Below are 26,109 nucleotides of genomic sequence, written 5' to 3' on the forward strand. Positions count from 1 at the left end.
CAGGGCATAGAGGACAAGACCTTCCCCTGATGTTCCCTGCTAGCACTGGTATTCCAAGGTTTACTACCTCTGAACATGGAGGTTCCCTTTAGTCACCATGGGTAGTAGCCACTGATAAACCTGTCCTCCATGAATCTGCCTAATCCCCTTTTAAAGCTGTCTATGCCCGTGGCCATCAGTACATTCTCTGGCAGTTAATCCCACATCTTAATCACTCACTGCGTAAAGAAGTATTTCCTTCTGTCCATCCTGAATCTACTGCCCGCCAGCTTCATTGGATGCCCTCGAGTTCTAGTATTTTGGGAGAGGGAGGAAAACTCCTCTCTGCCTCAAAGACAGCACAAAAGTACAGCCGGGACAACAGGAGCTGCTTTTTCACGTCCACTCTGTATAAGCTGCCTTAGGACCAAACGGCGGAAAGGTAGGGAAGGGGGGAAGAAACAAGGGACAGATGCCTGCACGTGCAGTAATTCAGGCTGTGATTTTCAATACCTTTTAGACCATCTGGTGGATATTAAAGACAAAAAAAAAAGATGTGGAGAAGCAGCCAAGGAACATTCCCCCTTGGCTCGCAAACCGTTATGGACTCACTTCCAACACCGTTTATTGCAGCAGACTGCCTTGCATTATTCAGCTCGTGCGGCACTGCGGAAAAGTTCTCAAGCTGAATTCGTTTTATTCCGGCCACAAATGAAAGTTGCATCTTGAGGCAAGCATGAAAGAAAGACCCCCAGGCTCTTTCTCACATTTGCCTCGAACTTCTCCTCGCTTCTGCGAGTCCCTGTGGGGCATTTGAGGATCTGGCGCTTTCAGCCGGGTTCTTAAGGAGCCCGAGGCAATGCCTCCTGTCTGTTTCCATGCCGATACGGGAGAGAAATGAAGGTACATTTCCAATGCTGGTTTCCATAATAGATGCTGTACCAGTTCCCTTGGGTGGAGGAGAGTGGAGAGGAGCAGCAGCGACAGAAGAGAGACCAAAACGAGACTTGAATATTCTCTTCCCACCCCCTTTGCCAACTGGAATAGTGTTTGAGACACAGATGGTGATGTGGTAGCAGGAAGAAAGTTATGGGTTCGGAGTTGGCTGTGAAAATCTGAAAAACAAAATCCGTAGCGTACACCCATCCATTCGTGCCTGGAAATTTGCCCACGTTCCCCGCCATTCCTGCAGCCTCTTCTGATTCCTGGGAAGGTCATTCCTGGCTTTGGGGGATCTGTGCAGAGAAACGGCCGTATGGATATGTGGGTTGTAGAAAGAAGGGTCAAGGGGACGAGCTGCCCATGCAGATTTAGGAGGGGAGCCCCCTTGTCCTTTCTCACTCTAGCCTCCCCAACGTGCACAGTAGGGATTCCCCAACCCTTTTCAACCCATGAGCACCTCTGGAAGTCCGACACAGCGTGGTGGGTGCCCCCACAAAACGGCTGCCGTGGTTGGCCAATCCGGCCACAAAAGCCAGCCACAGAATGGCTGCCGCAGTTTACCTTCAGTCCCACAGTAAAGATCCTTATGCTGTTGTGACTGCTGCTGCCAAAGCAACATTTTAAAAAATCTGCACAGCCAATCAAATCTACGATGGCCAATCAGAAGCCCCGCTGGGCAAAAGCTCCACTTGGTCCCACCCACTTTCTAAAAAAAACATTTGGTGGGCACCAGGAAAGGTGTCTGCGGGCACCCCGGCACCCACAGGCACCACTTTGGAAACCCCTGCTGTACAGCCATTCTGTCACAGGGTCCCAGGACCCTGCAAATCACCTTTCCGAGAGTCCGAAAGGCCTGCAGGAATGCATGAAAGTTTCATGTTCCGTGCATTGTTTGCCGAATGCTCTGAATAAAACTATGCATCCAAAACTAATTGAATACTTTTTCCAGATTAATTTAGGATCTGATGTTGGGAAGTACATGCAGTTCACTGCCAGTCTATATTTCTTTCCCTAGATTTAACAGCCGTTAGCTAATTATCTGCCATTTCACTGTTTTTTAAAAAAAGGGGGAAATGAAGATTAAGTTCTTCTTGACTCTAAGGAGAATAGTAGTCATGTCTCTCACGCAACTCACCGATCTACTTAATAGCAGATAACGCGGTTATCTGCGTCTCAGAAAGTGTCATTAGCTGTTTTATCCAGGGAGTGATATATTTATTTCATGCAATATCATTTTGTGAACATGCCAGTCTATATTGATGGAACCAGGGATTTTTCATGACTGTACTCGCTAGTTTTGAGTGCCGGCACCTTTTTTCAGGGCACTCCAAAATACTGAGGGCAGAATGGGTGGAAACTGGTGTAACCTTATGAGTACTGGCATTTTGTGTGTGCACGCGCGCAAAAAAAAGTACTGGGTGCACCAGAGATCAAGGATCCAACATCGGCCAGGCCAAGGGTCCTCAACCTTTGGGAGCTTGCGGGCACCGTTGGAATTCTGACACAACATGGTGGGTGCAACCATAAAATGGCTGCCACAGTGGGTGGAGCCAACCATAAAATGGCTACCACAGCTTACTTCGGTCACACAGTGAAGATCCTTGTGCTGTGGTGGCAGCTGTTGCCAAAGCACCATTTTAAAAAATCTGCAAAGCCAATGGTAATCCCCAACGGCCAATCAGAAGACTTCCTGGGAAAAACCCCACTTGGTAATACCAATTTTCTCAAAGCACTTGGCAGGCACTAGGAAAGGTGTTGGCAGGTGCTGTGGCATCTAGGGGCACCATGCTGGGGACCCCTGTGCTTGGCAATCCACAGGGTTGGATAGCACACAAGAAGAAGAAACACTGCATTGAGCAAATGCATAACTGCCCTCGGGGAGGGGCTGTGGCTCAGTGGTAGAGCATGTGCTTGGCATGCAGAAGGTCCCAGGTTCAATCCCCAGCATCTCCAGTTAAAGGGACTAGGCAAGTAGGTGATGGGAAAGACCCCTGCCTGAGATCCTGGAGAGCCCCTGCGGGTCAGAGTAGACAATACTGACTTTGATGGACCAAGGTCTGATTCAGCATAAGGCAGCTTCATGTGTTCATGTGGGATAGGGTTGCTGGTCCAAGGGGGAAAAGCATATCCTAGCAAACCCGAGCATCAAGCTCTGAACCCCAGTTAACCCCAGAGATGACTCACCCAATACATATTTTGGCTCCCATATCTGCCAAGGTCCACCCATGAATAGATATGGACCATCAGATATGGACCAGGTTCTTCCTCTGACTGCTAAGCTGACAAATATCGTGAATAAAAGACCAATGGAAGAATTTCTCAAAAATTGGAAATTGCACTATGATTATGTAGCAGTTTAATGGCATAGTATAGTAAGTATGCAATGGGTAAAGTATTCATATAAATGAAACATGGCTTCATTTAAATGTGAAGGTACATTTAAAAAATTGCTATAATAAAAAGGTAGTGCTTTTTGTCTTTTAGACATACGGTTTAAGGGTCCTATTAAAGGTAAAGAGTATGAGATAATAACAATTAAGTTTGGCAAGCTAGCTCCTCCTTAGATAAAGTGCTAATTACTTGTAAGACTACGATTAGATAGTAACAAATTTGACCCTCTCCATGAGGTATTGAATGTAGATCTTGATGTCGGCGTGAACTGTTAAGTATGTAGTGGAATGTATGTGTAATGTTGTATGTGTTTATTGTTATGTTGTATGAGATTTTTTAAAAAATTGATTAAAAAAAAAGATCCACATCTGCGGTACCGTTTCAAAACATGCTCTGAGACACTAAACAACCATGACTCCACATCTCTGCACACATTTCCTCTTCCTAGTCTGAACTGGAAACGGAGCAAACCTTCAATAGCTCCTGGTATCGTGAAATGGTCCTCCCTTCTGAATGGACAGTATCATTTCTTTTGGTCTCCCTTTTTTAATTAAAAAAAAATGAAAGGAGAAATGCCTAGATCAGAAACTTGTAAGGTTGACGTGCACAATCTGCTCCTACCGGATTCCAAAACCATTCCAGGATTTGATTTCACTGGCCGAGGCACTTTGGAAATTCCATACTGAAACTTCCTACCGCAAACTGTTATTGTTAAGAACTCCACACTTACTCCATATTTACACACTGCTGTCAATGATTTTAGAAACTGGTCCCTTACCCCCCACCCCCCAAAAAAGCTATTCTGGCTATTTCCCAGCGGCCTGAGAAAGAAATAAGATGGCCAAGTAATACTTGTTGGTGAGAGCCCAAACATATTTTTACGACCACAATTAATGCTTATTCCACGTATCTTGTTGCTTGCCACAACATTGTACAGCTGCCACTGTAACAAACCAAAGGCCTTGAGAGACCTCTTTCTGGGGGCAAAGGAAATGATTTAAACATGTAGGTTTTTTTTTTAAAAAAAGTAAGTTTCATTTGCAAAAGAGCCTTCTGCATGCTTTATCCCATGCTTGTAGCTAGTGTATTTGGCAGCCATCCACAAACCAGTAAAACATTCTGAAATACATGCAGACCATTGAAGAAGAAGCAGAGTTGGTTTTTATACCCCATTTTCTCTACCTTTAAAGAGTCTCAAACCAGCTTACAATCATCTTCCCTTCCTCTCCCCACAACAGACACCTTGTGAGGTAGGTGGTGCTGAGAGAGCTCAAAGAGAGCTGCGACTAACCCCAGCTTGCTGGGGGTAAAGCGGAGATGACTGGGGAAGACAATGGCAAACCACTCCATTAACATAGTTTGCCTAGTAAATGTTGGGATGTGACGTCACCCCATGGGTCAGTAATGACCCGGTGCTTGCACAGGGGACTACCTTTTTCTTTTTTGCCCATGGCATTATAGCCTGATGAGATTCTCCCCTAGCCAAAACCCTGCCCTTCCCAGACTTCACCCACAAATTGTCAGGTATTTCCCAACCCAGAGTTGGCAACCTTACTAACAATTTAAAATAGAGGATTCAAAGACATCATAAAAGCAAAAGTAAAATACATATCGTTCGTTATAATTTATTGCGGTCCTTGACCAGTATTACAAAGTTAAAACATCATTAAAACAATAGTTCAATACAACAACAAAAATAGCTGCATGAACATTTGAGCTAGTCAAATGGGTTTAAAACTCTGCGTCAGCTTTAATATCATTTCCCGGTGTCTTGCATATCCCTGGACAGAATTTGGCTACTTGTCTGGATACCCAGTGGTTTCTATCAGACAACAGATATTCCAGTTTAGCCGCATCAGATTCACCAAGAAGCCCAATTAACATTGGCTGGAGATATTTTGATCTGGCCTCCTTGTAATATGGACATCTCAGAAGCTCATGTGCTCCGTAGTTTCCACCTCCCCCATCGAGCATAAACATAATATTTCTGAGTCAGGGATCTTTTTGAATCTCCCTACCAGCATGGCAAAAGGAAGTGCCTACCAGCATGGCAGAAGGAATTGCCAAGGTAAATGCTCTTCTGCTGTTGTTAGATTCTAGTTTAGTTAAATAGGCTGCCGGGGCAACCACATATTTAATGCTCAGCTGACATTTAAAATTTGGGGCCCTAGAGAGATCTGCTTGAAAATACATATCTAAAACCACAAAACCAGCATTAAAACACAGGGCAGGAAGGAGAGGCCACTGAGGGAACAGCAGACAAAACAAAAAAGCCTTCCCCCACTGGTGGAACACAGCGATGGAAGGGGACAAGCTCTGATCCCTGGGAACGGAGTTCCCCAGTTTTGGTGCCACGACTAAAAAGGCCCTTTTGTGGGTTGCAGGGACACCTGAAGCAGGGCCTCAGGTCCTATTAATGACTGACTAATAGGTAATTTCAAAGGGGGGGGGCAAGAGCGCTCATGTGGGCACAGGAGGTATAGCTCCTTCTGTGTGGCAGGCAGGGAAATGCTGGCCAAATTCCCCGACCACTGTGATGGTTGGCATGAGTGGCGGACTGGGTCTAAATATAGTAGTTGCTAGGACACAAAGGGGGCCCACCCACAACTATAAGTCGCAATAGTAAAGATCCGAGCCTATATAACGTACACATCGGCCTCACATAACCCGAATCAGAATTATTTTTTCAGAGTTGTTTATTATATTCTTAAATATAAAGTATCCTCAAAAAATGATTTTATGAATTTTTAAAAAAAATTAAAATAGTAATACAACGTAAATTTTAGTTGCACACAGTAATAATATTAAAACTTCTGTTATGTTTTCAAGCTACTAAAAGGGCATTCACGTTTTAAACATATTGTCTAATGTTTAAGGGCCCCCCACTTCATCAGGGGCCCACAGGGCCCACTTGCCATTGGGCAAGCTGACCCCCTGGCCAGTCCGCCACTGGTTGGCATTCAGAATGAGGACAATGTGAGAACCAATGACCTGGCTTGTCCTCAGTGACCTTATCGTGTAGCCACACCTGATCAGCTATGTGACACCGCTGTGCTCATTATGGGAGTCCCTGATTGGCTTTGGATTGCTGTGGGAATGGAAAGAAACCATACAGAGTCAGGGTGGTATAGTGGTTAGAGTTAGGGCTGTCGATTCGGTTTGTCCCGAACCGAAAAACAGCCAAATTTCCCCTGATTCGGCGGTTTTTAGTTCGGATGGAACTGAACTCAAAAAAGGCGGGAAAATGGGGAGCCGAATCCAGCGAGTTTGGGGTGTTCGGCGAATAAATTCAGCAAATTCGGGGTTCGGCGCAGCAGCATAACCGTCAGTTAGTAAGCAGCATTCTCCTGCGGCCAATCGGTGGCCAAGCTGGGTCTTCTTCCCCACCCTTAATGTGCATCTCTGACAATGGGGTTTTGCAATTAGCAGAGCTTGCCGCCCATGCCCAAAGCTCCCAGCCCCGACAAACAGCTGAGCTGCGGGGAGCAAGGGTGGGGCAGGTGCGAAGAAGATGGAACAGAAGACATCCACAGTAAGACCCATTTTGGGGCTTTTCTCTATAATTTTTCTCCTGTGTGTGTGTGTGTGGGGGGAAAGCAGAGTCTGTGTGTGTGGGGGGAGGGAGGGAGCAGTTTCTGTGGGTGGGTGGGGAAGCCAAAGGGGGCTTTCGCCTGTTCTGCGGGGGGGGGGTGCCCCCTGATGGAATAGAAGACATCCACAGTAAGACCCATTTTGGGGCTTTTCTCTATAATCTTTCTCCTGTGTGTGTGTGTGTGTGGGGGGGGGAAGCAGAGTCTGTGTGTGTGTGGGGAGGGAGCAGTTTCTGTGGGTGGGGGGGAAGCCGAAGGGGGCTTTCGCCTGTTCTGTGGGGGGGGGGGTGCCCCCTGAGTCTCTCTCTCCCTGGTTTGAGGGGGGGGGCTTCAGTTGTGTGTCCTCAGGTTTTCTCTCATTCATAAGATCGGTTAGGTCTATTTTGATGCTTGCTCAAAACTAGTTTTCAAATTGTGACTTAAAGAATGCATTTGCCTGGTCCTGAGTCCGATGCAAAAGGGGAAATTCCACCCCCTCCTGCTCCTTATGCATAGCTAGCTGCCTCTGTCCCTTTCCATGGTTTGCAAACTCCCAGGTGTCAGGTGTTGCTTTGCATGGTTGCAAACGTGTTGCTTTGCATGCTTTGCATGGTTGCAAACATGTTGCTTTGCATGGTTTGTATGGTTGCAAATGTGTTGCTTTGTACGGTTTGCATGGCTCAAATGTGTTGCTTTCCATGGTTTGCAAACTTCTTCGCACCTACCCCACCCTTGCTCCCTGCAGCTCAGCTGTTTGTCGGGGCTGGGAGCTTCAGGAGTGGGCGGCAAGCTCTGCTAATTGCAAACCCCCATTGTCAGAGATGCACATTAAGGAGGGGGACCCCTTTCAGGCCCCATATCTCAGCCCCCCCCCGACCCAATCTTTACAAAACTTGGGGGTTCTTGCAAGAAGGGTCCCCTCAAGCTATGCGGAAAGTTTGGGACCTCTACCCCCCAAAATGCCCCCCGGAGCCGCGGAAAGGCGCAATTGTGTTTTTAATAGCTTTATTCGGCCGAATTTTTCCCTGAACTCCGGATCTCATGCCGAATTGCACAGACCCGAAGTGGGGGAGTTCGGACTTTAGCATTTCCCGAATAAAAACGGGCCGAATTTTACCGAATCTGAATTTTACCTAATTGTTTTTTTCAACAGCCCTAGTTAGAGTGTTGGACTAGGTTCTGGGAGAGCCAGGTCCAAATACTCACTCTGACATGGAAACTCTCTGGGTTCTTGGGCTAGTCACGCACTCTGAGCCTAACCTACTTCACAGGGTTGCCATGAGGATAAAAGAGGAGAATTATGTAATTACGAATTGGATCCCCATTGGGGAGAAAGGTGGGGTACACATGAAACAAACGAATAATTAAAAATGGCACTGAAAAGTTTGGTGAACATTTATTTATTTTACTAACTTCATTTATACCCCTCCTCTCTCCCTAATGGGGACTCAAAGTGGGTTACATCATTCTCCTATCCTCCACTTTATCCTCACAACAACCCTGAGAGGAAGGCTAGGCTCAGAAAGTGCAACTGGCCTGAGGTCACCCAGTGAGCTTCCATGGCTGAGTGGGAATTCGAGCCCAGGCCTCTCAGATCCGAGTCCGATAGTCTAACCACTACGCCACGCTGGCGTTTAACCCCCCCTTGAAAGTAACATTCAGCCGTGAACATGTTCTCAGGCAAAGGTTTGAATAACAATTGCCAGAGATCCTCAGAAGGCTAAATTCTGGGCCCGCTAAACACTTAAACAGAATGACAAAGCCCTGTGCATTTCACCTGCTCTTCGAAGATGTATATTCAGGCTATTTAAGTAACTGAAGAGAATGTGGTTTCAAATGCCAAAATGATTAGGACTGGACCGGTTGAGTATTATCCATCGTCTTTCTAACATTCCCAGAGGCATTTCGGTGATTACAGACAATAAAACACCACTTACCAAGCGTCGGATCGTACTCCCAGATGAACCGCTTGGTTAGGAAGCGAACGACGAGAGCTATAGGAAACAGAAGGAAAAGAACTTCAGATGAAACCATAACAATTACGCTTTAGAGAAATATGATCGTTCATTGAGGCACATCTTCTAGAAATGCCAGGTTTTTTTCCCCAACGGGGTAAAGGCAGACCTGAACACTTAAAATCCCACCCCTGGCACAAACAATTTAAAGTCAGATTTAGACTAATTCACGCAACCAGCCTGGCATGTTGACAATGTAGGCTGAGGGGGATCTCACACAGATTTCAGTATATGCTAAATTTGTCATGTTTTCCCAAGTATTTTCCCAAGTGTTTCCCCAAGTGTCCCAGGTTCATAGCTCAAACCCAAATGAACTTTTTTAAAATGTGTAAGCCACATAAAAAAAAAATACAAACCCAGAATATCGCATTTTTGATTGTACAATTCATTTGTGAGGCTAAAAACCCCCCAACGCTTAGTAACTATAACAAAGGATCCTGAAGGGGTTTGGGAGGAAACTGAATCCCCTTCCCCAATCCCCATAATTCAACCCACTTACAGCCACTGGCCCAGCCCCCCAGGCAGGCTCAGGAACAGGGGATGCTTATCAAAACGCTTTTACATAACGGCGCAGAGCACCATCAGTTTTAGGGTTGCCAACCTCTAGGTGAGGCCTGGCAATCTCCAGAAATTACAACTGATCTCCAGACGACAGGGATCAGATCCTCTGGAGGAAACGGCTGCTCTGGAGGGCAGTATACCCCACAGAGGTCCCTCTCTGCCCCAAACCCGCCCTCCCAAGGTTTCACCCCAAGATCTCCAGGAACTTCCTAACCCAGAGCCGCCAACCCTCAGTTTAGTAATACTAGTATTATTTATTATTATCCCTACAAGTTGAGGTCCTGTAAGGAATCACAGGTAGATAAACAACTGGAATATTCCTCCCTGATTTATATCTTCCCCTCTAAGATACCTTCAGCAGGCCAATTTCAGCCTACTCCAATTTTCCTTCTCTCCTCTTTTAGTTGACTCAGTTGTTCTCAACTTTACAATGGCAAGAAGCATACTCAGCCCACATCAGTTGGGGGGGGGAGGTTTCTTCTTTTTAAAATATTTTTAAAAATATATTCTTTTGCACACTTGGGATAAGCAGCAAACCTATCTTGGTATGGTTTCACCATCCTACTGTTCTTCGCTTTGATACTCAGTTTTTGCAGGGATGATATTGCGATGTGTGTGTGTGTGTTGGGGGGGGAGAAGGGCTGAAGCTGAGACAACATTGGCTCGCCTATACTCATAATAGAGATGAGAAATGGGAATTCAATCACACAGCCGCTAAGCCACAGATAGCTCTGTGTAAATGACCTATGCGGTCCTGTGGCCTCCTGTGACAGAGCAGAGGTGCATCGGATGAATAATGCTTTCTTAATTGTTTACTGCCATGGGAGAGCAAATGTTCAAGGTGCAGAAATTGCCCAGATATTAATCCACATGAACCTTGACAGCTGCATTACTTTCAGTGCATGCCCACCGATGAATCCTGTTTGCAGAGCACATTTACACTGCAGAACCCTTGTTTGAATTATGGCCTCATGGCACAGTCAGGCAGTCCAATTAAAAACACAAGCACCTTGCTTGCGGTTTGGGTTCCCTGGTCAGTGGGCAGAAGTTCAAAGGGGGGGGAGTGATCCACGCGCCTGGCACAATGACATCACTTCCACATTTACCTGGGAGCCCCGGCATCGCACCGGGACGCTCCAGCATTCTCTTCCAAAAATACCCTCCCCCATCTGTAGATGGACCCATTGTGTGGATTTTTTGATCCATACCCTGAAGCCATGGTTCAGAATCAGATGTACTGTTTGCTAAGTAATAACACTGTATGTAGGCAGAACATTTGTCCTTGCTTCATTCCTAAATGGCAGGCAGAAATGTGATACTCGGCTAAGATACTGACTGCATTTCCTCAGCAGTTTTCCTTAAATCGCATTTGCACCCCATCCATCTGTGGTTCGAGAGAGGATACAGATTGTACCGAAGGAAGATGGACTGAAATCCTGACCACATATTTACAACGGTTCACAGCTGTGGTTATTTTCCCCCCTAAAATGTACACCTTTGCTTCCTGGTCTTGGCTGGTATCAGAGCCGGATCAAACAAACTCCCCAGAGAATGTCTTCCGTTGTTGCATAAACTGTCCATCTGTCAGCAGGATGAGCTATAAAATCCTGTGAGAACATCTGCTGTGTGACACTTGAATGCATCGGGAACCTGGAGGACATCAGGTAAACACTTTCGACATCAGAATCCTATACACCACAAACATCCCCAAATGCTGTGGTTTCTAGCAGCCGGGGGCTCACTGTGTATTGACACAGACTTACAATACGACAGACTTAGAATGGGAGGAATCCATAAGGACAGGAACAGGATTTTGGTACAGCATTACTATTATGATTCTTTCATTCATCTGATCCCCCAAATGGGACACTTGGCAAATGTTACTGTATCTCTCAAGAGTGTGCGCTGAAAATGTGTCTAACAGGATTTCGGAAGGCAGCTGCTTCCATTTGTATGGCTGGGTCATTTCCTCTTATGCTTCCTTGGCTTGGTGAAATCTAAATGAAGACTAGATAAACATGTGTTGGACATATGGCTTTTTGGGGAAAGATTCACACAGCCAAGTTCGATGCAGAAGACCCATGTCTCTGTTCAACATTCATGTGATAAAATAAAAACATGAAAGCTGCCCTCATGATGTAGAAGAAGAAGAAGAAGGCTGGCTTTTATATGCCGACTTTATCTTTTAAGGAGAATCAAACCGGCTTACAATCTCCTTCCCTTCCTCTCCCCACAACAGACACCTTGTGAGGTAGATGGGCTGAGAGAGTTCTGAGAGAACTGTGACTAGCCCAAGGTCACCCAGCTGGCTTCATGTGTAGGAGTGGGGAAACAAACCCGGTTCACCAGATTAGAGTCTGCTGCCCATGGAAACAGCATAAGCTTTTGTGAGAAGAGTCCACTTCATGAGATGCTCTGGAGTATAGATCTATCATTGGGTTTCAACATAAGGTAGAGTTTATGTGTCCATCCTGTATTTGTACTGTTATGCCCAGAAAATATACTTGTTGCATGGATACATCCGTAGGTTGATGGTTCAGTCGAAGTTCTTGAAGTCATGGGGATAGCTGAGTTTCTCCTTGGAGAGAATTCCAGAATTCTGGTGCCACAACCAAGAAGGCCTGAGTTGCCACCTGCCTAATCTCAGAAGGTGGGAGCATATGAAACAGGGCCTCGAAAGACGATCACAGTGGTCAGCTGGGTTCATAAGGGAGCAGGTGGTCTTTCAGGTATGATGGTCCCAAACCGTGTAGGACTTTTAAAGGTCAACACCTTCAATTGTATCCACAAGAGATTCGGAGACCGTGTAGATTAGCCAAGACACAAGTCATACGGTCCCTATGACCCACTCCAGTTTTACCCATTCTGTGGAATTATAACAGTCTTTGTGTGTTCTTCAAGCAGGTGATCCCACAAAGTGGGAGCCATGACACAGACTGCTCAGGAACGGGAAGCTGCTGATCTTACCCATTTGCAGGGTGGCACCTTCAGCAGACTTTGCTCACATGGGCAAAGCTGTTGCAGCAGAGCACAGTGGGAGAGGCCATCTTGGAGATATTTGGGTCCTAGGCCATGGAGGACTTTGTAGGTGATACCCAGCATCATCCATTGAACCTGGAAACTAACTTGTAGTCAATGGAGTGACTGCAGGGCTGATGTAACATAACAACAACAACAGTAATAATAATTGCATTTATACTCTGCCCTCTCCCTGACAAAGAAGGGCTCAGGGCAGACCCCAACATAAAATACATCAGTAATTTATAAAACCATAATAATATTATAAATTAAATAAAACCAAAGCATCGCAACAAGACTACTGCAATAGTGCCTATTTAACAATGCCCTCCCTAATACTAACCAGCACCTATACAATACTATAAGCCAGAGGTTCCCCAACTGCGCTCCAAGGAGCACTTGGTGCTCCACAAAGCATCTCCTAGTGCTCCGTTAAGAGATTGGAAAGAAAAATACTACTGTCATTTGTTTTAGCACAGGGGTGGGGAACGTCAGGCCCGGGGGCGGTTTAAGGCCCTCAAAATCATTTGGTCTGGCCCTTTGTGGGTCCTGGCAGATCTCTAGCTCAGAAGGATCTAAGACTGGTGATCCGTTCTCTCCCTCGGGCAGGAATAGCCTCTATTCAAGGCGGATGTGAGTTTGTTTTGCCAAGAAAAAGAACCTTTTTCCCCCTTGCAGAAGAATTGTTAGCTACGGAGCTGCTAGGACCGCCCAAGAAACTGTGTTAACCCTTTCCCACCTGGGCCATGGAGAAATGTATTCCCTCTGTACTACAAGAGAGCTGAGGGCAGAAGTGGCGACAAAGGGGGGGGGGCAGGCCCAGAATGGGGGCAGGGCCAGAATGCGCGCGCGAAGGGGGGGGATTCTTAGCCAGTGTGTCCTCATTTCATCCCTGCAGGTGGAGGTAGAAGGAGACAGCTGTAGAATTCGGCCCCGACCATGCGGACCAGGAGCAACTCCAGCGTGTGGCTGGATGGCTACGCCCGGCTGGTGCAACAGACCATCCTGTGCCACCAGGTAGGCGAGTGCGCCACTGGTTGGATGCCTGCCTGCTTGCCTGCGCCTGGGGGGGTCATCTGGGACAGCTGCCTGCTTGGGGCTTGGTCGGCTAATTTTTACGTTGATAATTTTGTATGGTCCACGAATGATGTTATAAATATCCAAATGGCCCTTGGCGGAATAAAGGTTCCCCACCCCTGGGTTAGCATATAGGTGCTAGGTGAAAATTAGTGCTCCATGATGAATTTCTCTCCTGAAAAGTGTCCATGATTCAAAAAGTTTGGGAACCTCTGCTATAAGCAATATATTGGGGAGGCAAACGATCTACATACCTAATAAAAAACAACAACAAGGGGGCTGGCTGGGAAGAGAACTGGAGCATACGTTCCTCCCACCTAGCTCCCAATAGTAATTAATCTCTAGTGTCTCATATCAGTTGCAGTTTTCAGGTTGTCTTCAAAGGCAGACCCATATAGAGTGCATTACAATAGTCTAGCCTTGAGTTTCCCATGGCATGGATCCACGTGGCTAGATCAACTGGGTCGAGGAAGGGAGCAATCTTCCGAGATAAATTAAGATGGAAGAAACCATTTTTTTTTTTTTTTGCAGTGGAATTAACTTGCTTCTTTGGCAACGATGCTAGGTTCAGTATAACCCCTAGACCAGGGATGTCAAACATATGGCCCGAGGGCCAGATCTGGCACCTTGAGAGCTGTTATCTGGCCCGCGAGCCAGCCAAGGCAGCCACCCCCCCCAGTCCTGTTCTGGGCTTGTAAGCCCACTGTGGGCTTGCCAGCCGAGGCAGCCACCCTCCCCCTGCTCCCGATCTGGGCTAGCGAGGCATCGTTGGCTTGACCAAGTGACATTTATGTCATATCCGGCCCTCGTAACAAATGAGTTTGACACCCTTGCCCTAGTCTGTTAAATGAGTTAGAGAGGGTCAGCCTAACCCCATCAGCTGTGGAAAGCACGACGCCGTCCAAGACCTCAGCCTTCCGCACCAGCATCACTTCTCTCTTGTCTGGAGTCAATTTCTGTTATATATTAATCTGTTCTGTATTAATTTCGCTGAAAAATTATCTGCGTGCTGCCTAAATTGCCCATCTTTCGCATTTGTTTACTCGTGTTTACAATCAAGACATCTGTCCCTTCCGACACACGGTTTACCACCTAGCAACCGAAAATCTGCCGTCTGTAAAATAACCACTTCCTGTAAACATCTTTTATTGTCACACGCACAAACACACGCACGCAACTCAATTCATCACAACCAGTCTCAGTCTGCGTGAATCCCAGAACTCGTAAGTATCGGGCAGCTCCATATCAGATCTATTTCACAAAGAGGGGCAGGTAATATTCCAAAAGGCAGATGAGTTTTGTCGTGAGAGAGGCAGAAACTTCTTTATCTGCTGCTGACTATATACCACACGGCTCCAGAATACTCATAGCAGTAGTCTGCAGCCTTTCTGGACCTAGACCTCTCTGGGGGGCATACTGGGAGAGAAGGTCCCCTAGATATGGCCCATTGAGGTCACTATTGTCTATAGGGTTGCCAACCTCCAGGTACTAGCTGGCGATCTCCTGCTATTACAACTGACCTCCAGCCAATAAAGATCACCTGGAGAAAATGGCCACTTTGGCAATTAGACTCTATGGCATTGAAGTCCCTCCCCTCCCCAAACCCTGCCCTCCTCAGGCTCTGCCCCAAAAATCTCCCACCAGTGGCAAAGAGGGACCTGGCAACCCTAATTGTCTAGTCAGTCTGGCAGTCTTTCCAGGGTCTCAGGCAGGGGTCTTTCATATCACCTACCATCTGATCCTTTTAAATGGAGATGGTGGGGATTGAACCTTGGAGCTTCTGCATGCCAAGCAGATACTCTACTACTGAGCCATAGTCTCTGACAAGAGCTGACAAGAACTGAATATCTAGTACAGATGCACCAGGAGAAGTTCCAGTCGGGAAGATCAAGATTACGCACATGGTTTTTCCATCCACGCTTTATTAACCGATTGTTGAGAAAGTACTGCAAAGAATCAAAGGAATTGCTAGGCTAAGCTGACCCACCCCATTTTGTCATCTAAAATTCTTGTGTAGGGTTGCCAGGTCCCTCTTTGCCATTGGCTGGAGGTTTTGGGGCCGGAGCCTGAGGAGGGCGGGGTTTGAAGAGGGGAGGGACTTCAATGCCAGAGAGTCCAATTGCCCAAGTAGCCATTTTCTCCAGGGGAACTGATCTCTGTCGGCTGGATCAGCTGTAATAGTGGGAGATCTCCAGCCACCACCTGGAGGTTGGCAACCCTATTCTTGTGAGGTGGGATAGACAGAGAGTGAACAAGTGCCCAGAGATCACAGAGCAAGCTGCACAGCACAGCAGGGATTTCTCACATCCTAGTTCACCACTTCAACTACTACACCGCACTGGCTCAACGTGTAAATACTTGGTTCTCGTAAATACTTGGCTCAACATGTACATACTGAACTCACAGAGTTCACTGTCTCTCATCCTCATATTTCTTAAAAATCTCTTGTATGGCTATTTTACAACTGTTTTGACTTCCATTTTACAACTGTTTAACTTCTCGATGGCAAATGGTGTGTGATTATCCAATTACCCTTCTGGTTCACCCCTGAGTCATCTCAGCGGTTAGAAGATCAGTTTCTGCAAGTACATTTTGCCTTTCAGGCTCTAAGGACGTGGATTTTTGGTTTCCTAAGAAGGAGAGATAGATGGAACCTTGTACCATTTTTGCAATGTTTGGTTCCTGTAGAAATACACAACTCACGGCACGCTCTTGACTACCTCTTTCTCGGTTTACTTGAAACTAAACCCGCCGTTCCTGTTTGCCCAGGAAAGGTCAAGCTCTCACGCTTAGGAAGGCTATCTCCTAACAATTTAACACTCACTGGAGACACATAAACTGATCATTCTGAGTTATCAATATGACTAGGGTTGCCAACTGTGTCTTGGGAAATTCCTGGAAATTTGGGGGCGCAGCCTGAGGAGAGAAAAGTTTGGGAAGGGAAGTGAGCTCAGTGGGCATTTGATTCCATAAAGTCTACCCTCTGACCCTGCCATTTCCTCCAGGGGAATGGATCTCTATAGTCTGGAGATCAGCTGTTATTCTGGGAGAACAGCTTCCACCTAGACCAGTGGTTCCCAAAGTGGGCAGTACCACTTCCTGGGGGACGGTGGGGTTACCTAGCCTAAGCTGATTACCTAGGGGGGCACTAATAAGAGGCAAGAGGGCAGCAGGGGGGCGCTAGAGGTGGGCCCCTTCAATTGTGTTGTTGGATAACGTAGGGGGCGCTGGGGTTGAGTTTGTGGAACCAAGTTTTTCGGTGGCCCGAAAAGTTTGGGAACCACTGACCTAGAGGATGGCAACCCTAGATATAATAAATAAATGGTCACACACCAGACCATTGGCTGGAGATCAACCTATAGCCCCCTCCAAACCCTGAATAAGTGCCAATGTTGACATCAATTTTACTACCGAACTACATATACGTAATGAACGAGATAATGTGCTGTGATTACAGCTGGGGGCTACAAGAATCCCAATGAACCCTGAACATTTGAATCAGTAGGTATCCCTACAACTTCCAGAGCCAGCGTGGTGCAGTAGTTAAGAGCGGCGGACTCTAATCTGGTGAACTGGGTTCGATTCCCCACTCCTGCTGGGTGACCTTGGGTTAGTCACAGTTCTCGCAGACCTCTCTCAGCCCCACCTACCTCACAAGGTGCCTGTTGTGGGGAGGGAGTGTGATTGTAAGCTGCTTTGAGACTCCTTACGGTAGAGAGAAAGCGGGTTATAAAAACCAACTCTTCTCCTTCTAGAGCTCTTTACCCTTTAATCTACTACCATCTCCCAAGTATGCAACATTATAATCAAATTCCTCTCACCTCTGACAAGACAGAATCAGACAAAGCAATTCTATTTATATAGTATATGGATGAAATATACAGACAAGGAAGGAACAGCTTTTCAAACAAAAAAATGCCACATTTTATTTCAGTCTGATCAGCCCTTTTTGGAGAACTCGTTTTCTCCCTTGACATCGCCGCTATTACAGAGCAATCTGTGTTGTCCTCTTGTTGAAGCCTGTCACCCAAATTTAGTTTCTCGGAAGGAGTATTATTATTTTGGCTTTTTTTTTTCCCTCCAAGGAAAGTCTGGTTCCAATTTGCTGTGGGACATAATTTGAAGGAGGAGAAAACTAGCATCTGGGGGTTTTAAGTTCAAGGCAAGGCCAGCAAGGATAAAAGAACTCTCCTCCAATAGTTGTCAGGCGTAGTTGTTCTCCAGTTGACAACAACCTGGAGAAAGTCTTGCCACTTTAACCGCTTAATATGCAGGATACCAGGTTGTTGGCAAACCTAGTCAGGTGCCAGTGTATGGGAAATCACTAGAAAACCCAATGGTTTTGTTACACACTTTCCCAGTCTGTAACAGATGATCTTGATCCCTTTAATTTTCACTAAAATGTATTTATTTAGTACATTTTAATCCCACCCTTTCTCCAAGGAGCTCAGGGCAGCATAATCTATCCCCCCTACTCTATTTTATCCTCACAACAGCCCTGTGAGGTAGGTTAGGAGAAGGGACATTGACAAGCGCAAGGTCACATAGTGGTACAGTGGGGATTTGAACCTGGGCTTCCCAGTTCCACCCAACTGTCTCTTGAGACTCAAGATTTGCCATTATTGCTCCCATTTTACTAGCTGTGGAACTGAAGTAGTGTGATTGTGCATTACTCAAGGCCAGTGAGTCAGTTCACGACTATAATCAAGTGAGGATGAAGATAACAATTTCTATGTTATTTGCATACCAGTGGCATCAAAATGTCACAAAAAGAACAATCAATCAGCGAGAGCAATAAAAATGCAATGCACAGAAACAAATTTGCTGGCAAACAGAAAGAATCAGAAAAGAACCAAGTTATCTGCATCCTTTACTCTATTTACCCATCCCATGATGTCCCATGATAGCAATGATAATTCTCAGCTAGTGGGTTGATTTTTCCCAGGGATAGCTGTGATAGTCATTCCGTTGTGATCAAGTAGAATTGACCTGTTGTATCAGTAAATAAGCACCCATTTTTGACTGCGGAGTCTTTCTTGTCAGTATACTCTTCCCCTGGGTTTCTCCCCACTTATAGAGAGCCATCAGAACCAGAAAATCATCTCTTCGTGCCCAGAGACTCGCTTAACTTGTTGTAACAGCCTCTTAAGGAAAAGTAAGAGACTTGCTGTAGGCAGAGGATACAATGCCTGCGGCTATCCTCCTTGATGCTGTTTCTTAGAAGTGTTTGGCTTCTGCCTTTCTTCAGTTCAGATGTGGGTGAGCGGCAAGACTGGTTAACTGCCTGGCCTTTCCAAAGATCAACAACCTGCTGAACACCGCAGCACTCCGGACGGCCACCTCACATGGCCTGACCCAAAGAGTGGGAGAGCCGTGTCCAAATAAGCCAAGTGCAGGCCAGATTTCAGACCGAGTTAAAACACACGCAGCACGGTAGGGTTGACAGGCAGAACAAACCAGCCGAGGATCTCGCTATCAAAACATGATGCCAACCTTCGGTCACAGTGTCAGAGTGACAGAACCCAGGATTGGGGCTATGCAGACCAAGGGGCCGGACAATGCAAATAAGAATAGGCTTGGTTTGTAGTAGCTGGGGTCCTTGAGGGCAGAAAGCTAGGGTTGCCAGGTCCCTCTTCACCACCAGCGGGAGGTATTTGGGGCAGAGCCTAGGAGGGCAGGGTTTTGGGAGGGGAGGGACTTCAATGCCAAGCGGTCATTTTCTCCAGCTGAACTGAACTCTATTGGCTGGAGATCAGTTGCAATAGCATCAGATCTCCGGCTACTACCTGGAGGTTGGCAACCCTACAGGCAGCAGATGTAGTAGAAGAAGAAAAGTTGGTTTTTATATGCTGACTTTCTCTACCACTTAAGGAAGAATCAAACCTTCCCTTGCTCTCCCCACAACAGACACCCTATGAGGTAGGTGGGGCTGAGAGAGTGTGACTAGCCCAAGGTCACCTAGCTGGCTTCATGTGTAGGAGTGGGGAAAACAAATCCAGTTCACCAGATTAGCCTCCGCCACTCATGTAGAGGACTGGGGAATCAAACCTGGTTCTCCAGATCAGAGTCCACCACTCCAAACCACCGCTCTTAACCACTACAGCATGCTGGCTCTCAGTGGATGTAACTCTTACCTCAACTGTGTCCCTAAGACTGGGTTGCCAACTCTGGGTTGGAGGTTGGCAACCCTACGCTAACAGTACACCTTTATTTTATCCCATATATGTTTATTCCATTAAGTCTTATGGGGAAAGCATCCTAGAAGTGATATTTGGAGTCCTAAGCTACACAGCCTCCCCTGGATGACCCAGGCTAGCCCGATCGCATCAGATTTACAGAAAAACTGCACAATTATATAAATCCATAGTGCAGTTTTAAAGCCTTATACCAGAAATCATAAAAAGGTTTCCAACATGCAGGGGAAATGTGTTTTTTAAAAGCACTCCTCAAACACTGTCTTCTTGTATTCATCACAACAACTCTGTAAGATAGGGCAGTATCATTAGTTAGAAGCGATGAAAGATCCAACAGTTATACAAATTACAGGTCTAAAATTGGCAAGAGTGCCAGCTACACAAACAAACAAACAAAGGTTTTCAATTCCCAAAGTGTTTCACCCGTCTTTTTCCAGGGGAAATTGCTTCGTAAGTCTAAAGAACAGCATTAAAAAAAAAAAATCAATGCCCATATCTTTCTATCAAAAATAATGTCACCCTTTCCTTCTATCTATAATCTCAAAAGGGAGAAACAATTGTTGGTCATACAAATCACATTTCTTGTATAAGTGGTGGGCCTCCAATGGAGGAAGACGTCAAAAGCTACTGGCGGTGCAGTCCTAGGCAGAGTTACACCCTAGTCCACTGAAGGAAATGGACTTAGAAGGGTGTAACTCCGCTTAGGATGGCATTGCTATTGACTTCTTGGCAGACAGGAAATTTGAAGAAGGAACTTTATGATCTGTAGTTCAATCTTCTCTCTGTGTGTGTGTGTGTGCCATCAAGTCACAGCTGGCTTATGGCCACCCCCATAGGGTTTTCAAGGCAAGAGACGTTCAGAGGTGGTTTGCCATCGCCTGCCTCTGCGTGGGCTGAGAGAGTTCTGAGAGAACTGTGACTGGCCCAAGGTCACCCAGCAGGCTACATGTGGAGGAGTGGGGAAACCAACCCGGTTTTCCAGATTAGAGTCCACCGCTTTTAACCACTATACCACACTGGCTCCTAGTTCAATCTCCTAGGGGACTCTAATTTAACGGCTCACCGTTTTGCCCTCTTTGTGTGTTTCAGGGAGGGGAGCAGGGTACTTTTTAGATGGATTCCACAAGGCAAATTTTACAGTGTTATGTTTTGCTCACTGGAAGAGTCAGCCGTAAATGGGAAAAAAGGATGCATTTCAATACTCTTCCCCCCTCCTTCCTTTTTCCACATTTCTGTATTTTAATTTTAAAATATCCTTTTATAATTCATGGTATCTGTTTTCCCCAGAAGCTTCTCCCGTGCTTTCAAAGGAGTTGGCTGAACAGAGCATTTCTTCATGTAATCAGCAAGTTTGCAGCTGTACACAGTTTTGCGGGGACCCCCCCCCAAATTAAAAAAGTACGCATGCAAAGGCAAATTGTGAGCTCATTAGCATATATTCTCCATTTGAGAGCAGAAGAAAAATATGCTCGTTTGTCATGCAAAAACAAAATAGTTTAGTTACATTTTCTCAGTATTTCATGGATCTCTTCTTGGGGGGAGGCCAGAAAAAAAAGAAGTGACAAATTACTCGGATAAATGATGGGAGATTCAGAGCCCAGGCTTGAGAATCTGGACAGATTTCAGCTAGGAATGAGCAAATGATACTCAGCTTATTTCTTAAATATATAAGCGTGTGTGTCATCAAGTTGCAATCGACTCATAGCAACCCCAGGACCACGGGGTTTTCAAGGCAAGAGATGTGCAGAGGTAGTTTTGCCACTGCCTGCCTCTGCATAGAAACCTCAGCCTTCCTTGGTGGTCTCCCATCCAAGTACTTAGCTTCCAAGATCTGGTGAGATTGGGGAAGGCTGGGCTATCAGGCTGATCTATCTGTCTGTCGGTCTGTCTATACCAGTGGTTCCCAAACTTCTCAGGCCACAGCCCCCTTGGTTCCACAAACAACCCCAGGGCCCCTACCCTACCCTATAAAAAGCATTATTCAAAATAGGGGTTTGCATAACACTAAAGAAGATAATAACAATAAAATTTCAAAACAGTAGCAATTAACTGCACATCTCTTCAAAATCAAATTACAACTTTTTAGTGGAAATTTATTCACCAAAACTGATGAACTTGATCCAGTGGTACCAGCTCTTCAAAGATTCTGATCATTTCCACCAAATTTGCCAGCATAGTGCCATAGCTTGATCTATTGTAAATTAGTGAACAACACAGTTGAAGGGGCCCACCTCTAGCACCCCCTTCTGCCCTATTGTCTCTTAGTGCCCCCCTAGGTAATCCCACTGCCCCCCAGCGGGTGGTACTGCCCACTTTGGGAACCACTGGTCTACACACACACACACTAATATTAAAATTTTAACACACACATATGTGTCTCTGTGTTAAATATATTAATGTTAACATGTTGATTTGTTTTGCAGATTCATTTTTCTGTTGGATGCATGGTGTTGGAAAGTGCCATTAAGTCACATCCGATTTATGGCAACCTAGTAGGGCTGTCAAGGCAAGAAACATTCAGAGGTGGTTTTGCCATTGCCTGCCGCTGCATAGCAACCCTGGACTTCCTGTCCAAATACTAAGCAGGGCCAACCCTGCTTAGTTTCCAAGATCTGTCAAGATCGGGTTAGCCTGGGCCATCCAGGTTGGATGCACGCTATACCTTTTTATATGTATAACATATAATGCAGATTTAGTAATGCGCATATGATATTTTTTTTTTTAAGTACTACAGGAAAACAGTGCAAAAATGAAGAATCACACTATCTTCTGTGGAAATGCCTGGATAAAACCCGTACACAGGGAAATTTTTCGACAGCAGGAAAATGAACTGGGAAAAGATGGAGCTGAAAGGATGGTATGCCCTCCCAAATAGGTGTTTCCCCCAGATTTGGCTTCCACTGACTCTTTAGGAAGCGCATCAACTAACATTCATCACCAGTACTGTCAATATTAAGAAGTACCCTATTTTTCTTCTGATTGCAGCCTGTTAAAGGATCTGGACATTCTGCTGGGTGTTCTAGGAACATTTGTTTAGCCCCTGGCCTTTCCATCAGCAATGGAGACTGCCCTTGGTGTCCCACCTTATTCCCCCCAGAAGGCCAAAGAGGGCAGCCTGAAACCAACTCTACACAGCATCCCAGCACCTATACAGCTGGTAGGGCATTCTAAAGTGCAACAAACAAAGAACCTCAAGATCAGTGCCAGAAACCTCTTGGTTTTCTTCCCACTCCATCATTTTTCTGTTCCAGCCTGATTAAGCGTTCCAGAGAACTCACATGTGCTGCATTTATTGGGATATTTGGTTAATACAGCAAAGTTTGCCCAGCGTGGTATAGTGGTTAAGAGCAGTGGTTTGGAGCGGTGGACTCTGAGCTGGACAACCGGGTTTGATTCCCCACTCCTCCGCATGAGCGGCGGAGGCTAATCTGGTGAATTGGATTTGCTTCCCCACTCCTACACATGAAGCGTGCTGGGTGACCTTGGGCTAGTCGCACTCTCTCAGCCTCACCTACCTCACAGGGTATCTGTTGTGGGGAGGGTAAGGGAAGGTGATTGTAAGGTGATTCTTCCTTAAGTGGTAAAGAAAGTCGGCATATAGAAACCAACGCTTCTTCTTCAGTCATGGAATTGTGCTATTGAGTGCAGTAAATAGAATCTCCCAAGTATTGCAAAAGGTAAAGCTTTATTCAATTAGATTCTGTTCACTTTCAGGTTGCAGTCAAAGGGAGAGAGATAAACCTAATCTAAAGAGTACTTTCCCTGTAACAAGTGGCCAGCTGATAAGTCATCATGTGTATGGAAGTGCGAGGCATTGTTTCAACAGGAGAGGCCTGTAGATATGTTTGACTCCATGAAGTGTGGAGAGTAGGACTCAGTGACTGAAGAAGAAGAAGAGTTGGTTTTTATATGCCAACTTTCTCTGCCACTTAAGGAAGAATCAAACCTGCTTACACTCACCTTCCCTTCCCCTCTCCACAACAGACACCCTGTGAGGTAGCTGGAACTGAGAGTATGTGACTAGCTCAAGGTCACCCAGCTGGCTTCATGCGTAGAAGTGGGGAAACCAACCTGTTCACCAGATTAGCCTCTGCCGCTCATGTGGAGGAGTGGGGAATCAAACCCGGTCTCCAGATCACAGTCCACCGCTCCAAACCACCACTCTTCACCACTACACCACGCTGGCTACCCACGCTGGCTCACCGATTGAGCATCGGTGTTGCACGCAGAAGATCCTGTGTTCCACGAAAAGGACCAGGTAGTAGGTGATGGGGAAAGGCCTCTGCCTGAGACCCTGAAGAGAGACCTGCTGCCAGTCAGAGCTGACAATACCAATCTTGATAGACCAATAGCCTGACTCAGTACTAGGTAGTTTTAGGAACTCAATGGCCTGTACGTTTATTTAAGTATAATCAACTGATGGAAGCCACAAGTAAATAATCTGTGGGTTATCCTATCTTTAGAAGAAGAAATGAGAGAAGTGCTCCTCCGCCAGAGATTTGTGGTTATCATGGTCCGTAGGAGATCCACCATATACTTCTATTGCAACAAGAGATGCAGTTGTTTTTCGTGTATTGTAAACCTAAGCTTACCTATTTTTGTCTTATAACAGAAACTGTGCAATAGCTCAGTGTAAAACCTCCAAATTCAAAACATGACTTTCTCCAAGGAACTTCTTTACTTGGCTTACAATATTATTTTCTTGTCCTTTATAATCATAGACGGCATTGTGTTTGAACCAAATTATAGCATGCAGCAAGCAGTGGAGGTGGGCACGTGAGAGAGCAAAATGTTCCTTCATTTTCAGGAAAGTATTGGTATTCCTGCCATGCACACAGATGACTCAAACATGTAAAAGCTGACCGACCTCTGGGCAGAGAAGCCATGTGATATATAAAAAAAACCTTGGTGCAGAATGCAGGCCCTGGCTTGCATGGCCTGGTTTCCTTGCCTCAGCCCTCTGCAGATGCAAGATTCCCCCATGCTACCTGAACACTTTTTTTGATTTTTTTTTAATTGGCAAACCCCAGATTTTAACAGCACAATAATGTTTTAAAGATCTACTGCCATGATCTACTAGATTCTCTGAATTCACGGCTTCCATCAAGAAGAAGAGTTGGTTTTTATGTGCCAATTTTCTCTGCCACTTAAGGATGAATCAAACCAGCTAACAATCACCTTTCCTTCCCCTCCCCACAACAGACACCCTGGGAGGTAGGTGGGGCTGAGAGAGGTCACCCAGCTGGCTTTCATGTGTAGGAGTGGGGAATCAAAACTGGTTCACCAGATTAGCCTCAGCCGCTCATGTGGAGGAGTGGGGAATCAAACCCGGTTCTCCAGATCAGAGCCCACCGTTCCAAACCACCGCTCTTAACCACTACGCTGCACTGGCTCTCCTGCCAAGTTGGATCATTACCCGTGGCCTGGGTATGAAGAGCTTCGAAGGGCCACACCGGAGTTCCTTGCTTTATGGGCCCCTGGCTCTCCAGCCCTTTTCCTCGTAAAGATACATTTCCCCTTGTTTGTACTAAGCTCTGAATTAATGCAAAACATGAATCAAATCTATATAAGTGCAAGTGTTAAACACAAAGTTTACTTAGCATAACATCAACCAACACAAAAAGTGGATAGTGCAAGACATGATATTGTTGAATACACTAAGATACCTGTAACAAGAAGAAATAAGAAAGAAAAAATTGCAGCAAAATACTTACAGTGACTTCGTATTCCAATCAGGACCCTGTGTTCCGTCCTACCTGTTTTGTTGAATGTACACATTGTGTCTATTTCTTGCACTATCCACTTTTTGTGTTGGTTGTTGTTATGCTAAGTAAACTTTGTGTCTAACACTTGCACTTATATAGATTTGATTCGTGTTTTGCATTAATTCACAATCTGGAGGATGGCAGGGTTGCCAGGTCCCTACTTACCTTCGGTGGGACCTGACGCGGCACTTCCGGTTGAGGGTGGGCGATGGAAGGTTCCCGCTGGCGCACGGGCCTGCGCCCCAGGGAGGGAGAGGAGAGGCTTCCCGGCCGGCGCATGGGTGTGCACGTGCACGATTGCCCACCAACCCTCAGCTGGTCGGCGGCAGAGGGGCACTTTACCGGGGGTTTGCCCGCCACCAGCGGGCACCTGGCAACCCTAATGGCAACCGTACATGGCCATCAACGGATCTGAGTCATGCCCGCCACCAGAATTAATTCAATCACATGCCACTAGGGATGCTGTGGATTTCACCATGAATGTGTTCGGCACATGAAATTACCACATTCAAAAGTGTCGATCTGAGGTGAGCCGATCACCAGCCTGTTTGGTTCATGGCAAATAGCAGTGCATGCCTGCCGAAGAGGTTTGTGTCAC

At 46.1% G+C, this 26,109-nt stretch overlaps 1 protein-coding gene across 1 annotated transcript in view; it reads right to left on the minus strand.

The window, feature by feature from the left end:
- Positions 1-26,109, minus strand: part of RERG (RAS like estrogen regulated growth inhibitor) — a 105,008-nt gene that overhangs the window by 7,775 nt on the left and 71,124 nt on the right. The window contains exon 2 of the mRNA XM_056847350.1: positions 8,819-8,875. Within this exon, the coding sequence (XP_056703328.1) occupies positions 8,819-8,875 (57 nt within the window). The remainder of the gene's footprint in view (positions 1-8,818; positions 8,876-26,109) is intronic.

Source organism: Euleptes europaea, chromosome 3 (assembly GCF_029931775.1).
Source record: "Euleptes europaea isolate rEulEur1 chromosome 3, rEulEur1.hap1, whole genome shotgun sequence".
Lineage (NCBI taxonomy): Eukaryota > Metazoa > Chordata > Lepidosauria > Squamata > Sphaerodactylidae > Euleptes > Euleptes europaea.